Source organism: Triticum urartu, chromosome 7, assembly GCF_003073215.2.
Source record: "Triticum urartu cultivar G1812 chromosome 7, Tu2.1, whole genome shotgun sequence".
Taxonomy (NCBI): domain Eukaryota; kingdom Viridiplantae; phylum Streptophyta; class Magnoliopsida; order Poales; family Poaceae; genus Triticum; species Triticum urartu.
In genome coordinates, this window is record NC_053028.1 from 45,247,113 (window position 1) to 45,251,138 (window position 4,026).

The following is a 4,026-nucleotide window of genomic DNA, read 5'->3' on the forward strand; positions in this document are numbered from 1 at the left end:
GGTCTTGTCCATCACATCATTCTCTTGATGATGTGATCCTGTTATCAAATGACAACACATGTGTATGGTTAGGAAACCTTAACCATCTTCGATCAACGAGGTAGTCTAGTAGAGGCTTACTAGGGACACAATATTTGTTTATGTATTCACACATGTATTTAAGTTTCCGATCAATACAATTCTAGCATGAATAATAAACCTTTATTATGAATAAGGAAATATAAAATAACAACTTTATTATTGCCTCTAGGGCATATTTCCTTCAGAGGGCATCCATCATCGTCTGGCTAGACACAGGTGACAAAGTCACGGAGACGCCGAATCATGACAACGAGATAGAAGAACAAAACCGGTAACAAGGAGACCGGTATACTGAGCATGTGTATGACTCAAGAGGATACAGATATATCTTACCTCGGGTTTTGTAAAGTATCGCGAAGCAAAGGAAACATCACATGATAACCAAAGGTTCACTCGAATGTCATTCTTACAAACATATGGATCGATATGGACGTCCATGGTTCCGTTATTGGTCATTGAATGGAGGGGTTTCTTTCATGTCTATGTTTTACTGAACCTATAGGGTCACAAGTTTAAGGTAATCACGATCTGTTGAGAGTTAGTAGGACGGAGTATCGAGGATTTATTTGTGAAATAGTTTTGTTAATATTCGAATAGTTCCGAGAGGAACCGGAAGCGTTTCAGAGTCACCGAAAGGGTTTCGGAATTTATCATGCAATACCGAGTATTCCTGATAAATAATATATAGGTGGAAAATGTTTTCCACTGATGTTAAGTTAATCACAAATGTTTCCATCTGACATACATAGCAATAATTTAGTTGAAAAGGATGCTCCACTTACTGTATCTGTCAGGTTTGTTTTTATTCGATGAGCTCCTTGTCAGATTAAAAGCTCCAGCAAAAAAATGGGCACTTGTGATTAATTTATGAGATGCACGAGGTCCACCCAGAAAGTCTTTTTACCCCTCCACTCAACATTTCTGAAATATTCAGATTTCATGTTACCTGGAGACAAATGAAATAAAGGTGAGATTCGGATCGAGTTATATGTTCCCTAATAAATCTTCTCTTTCCATCGATCACTGCAATTCAACACCAGACCTCTCAAGATTTTTTTTCTTCTTTGATTATTCCTCCTACTTACCACAGTCCTAGCAGGAGTTTAGTTCCCTAAGAAACTTAATTTTACATAACCGGTAATGCTAACTGGCGAACACTCGCACTCGCTGGATCAAACGTTGGCAGTTTTTTCCAAAAAAGAAAACCTTCATTACGGAACAATTGTCATGCTAGTGTGAAAAAATTGTCATCCCCATACAACTTAAATTACCGTGAAAAGTAAACTAAGCGCAGGTAAGATGGTTAGATTCCTTGTGTTGGAACCAACCCATCAAGGAAAAAAGATCAAAAAAAAATTGCCATGAAAATCGTTCGTATTTTTTATCCTCCTCATGAGACGTTGGCCGGCTAACAGGGTCCTACCTGATTCGGTATTGTCCACATCCTCCATTTCATCCGTGGAAAGGTCGAGCATATCCTGAAAGAAATGAAATCCACATCACTAGGATGCAGGGTTTCATTCCCAGTACCTTTCGTTTTCCCTCAGCAAACCAAACCAGCCCAGCCATTAAGGCGTAGACTCCCCCTGCTCGAGAGGACACAGACAGTTGATGACCATGGTAGCTGGGGATGACTTGTCGACGAAGCCCTTTTATTAGCAGCCAGTCGAATGCATGTTACAGGAGCCGCAGCACTCCACGACGTCGGCAAGATGCCGCCTAGTCCTATATAAAGAACAGTTTATTTAATTCACATCTAGATATTTTTTAAAAATGTCATATTTAAGCTCCACAAATATATAATACAGCAACAAAAAATAAAAAAACTAGTAAAAAAAATAGACCAGAAACAGAGTGAACATCAGCTTAGATGTGACATAACGGCCACGGCCACTCGCAGTCCCGAAGGCCGGCCACTCCCAGCCAAGAAAGAAAGACGACGGCGACACGCATAGGTACGCCGTACAAGGAACCATTCGCATGGGCCTCCTCGACCAGCTCTGGGACGAGACGGTCGCCGGCCCACGGCCGGACCACGGCTTCAGCAAGCTCCGGAAATACTCCTCCTTCTCGCCCTCGAGCCCGGCGGCCGCAGACGTCGCGCCGGCGGTGACCCGCAGCATCACCATCGCCCGGCCGCCGTCTCTCTCCCTCCCGTACGGCGAGTCGAGCTCCGTGCCGTCCACCCCGGCCAGTGCGCCGGACTCCCCGTTCGCAGCAGGTGGGTCTCTGGCTCTGTTTCTTGGCCTCCCTATGATTTCCGTTGTTTAATTAGGATCGGTATGTGACTCAGTGACTGTGTAGCGCTGATCGATTGTGATCGTTTCTGTTGGATCGGCGATGCGTCGATCCGTTCGGACAAGAAAAACATGGACCTTTTGCTCTAGCATGGCTTGTTCCTCGAGCTCGATGTCGACAAATTTGCAGTTTGACCTGAAATTCCCCTCGTTAAATTGATGTTTTATCTGAAACTTTATGTTGCAGGCACCGGTAGCACGCCGAGGGTGGACGGCTGGAGGGCGTTCCGCCGGAAATCCAAGATGGCCAACGTCGACGCCGTCCAGGCAGAGGCGACCGTCGGGCCCAGGAGCTCAACCGTGTACGACTGGTGCGTTTAAACGTCACCTTCACTCTCACCCCATGCTGCTTGCACCATACGAATGATGATCCATACACAAAAACTACCTACGTCAGACCAATCATTCCGTTGAAAGAAGATAAAGAACATATGGCAGAAGGGTCGCCGTGGTAGGTGGTGGTTCCGTTTAATTAACTTCGGATCGCCGTGCTTGCAGGGTGGTGATCAGTTCATTGGACCGATAATAAAGAAGCACAACCGGAGTGTGAAATAATCGATCGAAGCAGGGGAGGAGGTAGCTGGCGTGTTTGAGGCCGCGTGTTCGTCACGTCATATGTATACCTGCTATTGTGTAATCGTTGTGTTAACTAGGTGCACTATCTTTTCTCTTCCTTTACGTAGTTGTGCGCCCTTTCGGGGGGGCAAAGTATGTGATGTGGTTATCAGTAGTAGGCTCCGATCAAGATGTATTGCCATCACAAAGGCGCCCTTTTTTTTATATGGAGGAGATGACCGTTGAAATGGGGTTGCAATGCAAGTGTTCGATCATCCTTCCTTTTCCTACTATAATTGTCCATGTATTGTAATTGAGTACCATGTATGTATGGAGTTAAATGCAACAAATAGCCCTAATTTTGCCACCGTAAATCATACCATCCAATGAAATAGATCCCCTTAGCTGGTTAAGGGCCATGTCTTTTAGAACTTATAGGTGACTGCCAAAAATAGGCCGCCCTCTACCTAGCTTATGGGTGACCGGACAAAATTGCTTGAGAAAGACAAAAAGACAATACGGTTAATTCCTCATAGCCGAAATATTTTTAATTATAACGACAATTTTTAAAGTGAATATTAAAAGGTTATGAATATTTTTAAGAAAAGTGAACATTTTTAAGATTTGTGACCATTCTCTCTACTTTTATGAATATTCTACTAAACCATGAATAATTTTATAATTTTGTGAACGCTTTCTAATAGAATAAAAAAAGGGAAAAATAAAAAGAGGAAAGCTAGGAAAAATATAAAAATAAACTAATAAAACATCAATTGAAAAGTTAAACAGATATAGAAACCTACTCAGGAAATAAATCCGGGAAGAACAATTTTAGTGAACCGGTGGGGTGAGACTGAGAGGATGTAAGAAAACTGGAGGAATAGGTCGACCCATTACGGGCCAAAAGGATGTGTGATTTCTCGACATTTAGTCGCAAGTTTTTTTTTTTTTTGAAAGGGACATTTAGTCGCAAGTTGGTACTTCCTATTATTCGGTTATAGCGAATAAGAGTAGTATTTTCATACAAACCGCACTCCTTGATATCCTATGGGCCTTGGCCCAATTGGCTTCCCTTCGTTTATCATTTAGCAGT

At 42.9% G+C, this 4,026-nt stretch overlaps 1 protein-coding gene across 1 annotated transcript; it reads left to right on the forward strand.

Annotated features, from left to right (window-relative positions):
* The first annotated feature begins 2,012 nt into the window (after positions 1–2,012).
* Positions 2,013–3,192, forward strand: LOC125524140 (dormancy-associated protein homolog 3-like). The gene is made up of 3 exons (XM_048689212.1): positions 2,013–2,302; positions 2,566–2,689; positions 2,877–3,192. Exons 1-3 carry the CDS (start codon positions 2,062–2,064, stop codon positions 2,902–2,904), a joined length of 393 nt encoding a protein of 130 aa, XP_048545169.1. The 5' UTR covers positions 2,013–2,061; the 3' UTR covers positions 2,905–3,192.
* The last annotated feature ends 834 nt before the right edge of the window (positions 3,193–4,026 follow it).

Excerpts from the sequence above, each read along its gene's own strand:
- LOC125524140 (XM_048689212.1), top strand. The coding sequence starts at position 2,062 with ATGGGCCTCCTCGACCAGCTCTGGGACGAGACGGTCGCCGGCCCACGG. Across the intron at positions 2,303-2,565 it reads GGACTCCCCGTTCGCAGCAG|GCACCGGTAGCACGCCGAGG; the intron begins GTGGGTCTCTGG and ends TTTATGTTGCAG. Across the intron at positions 2,690-2,876 it reads AGCTCAACCGTGTACGACTG|GGTGGTGATCAGTTCATTGG; the intron begins GTGCGTTTAAAC and ends CCGTGCTTGCAG.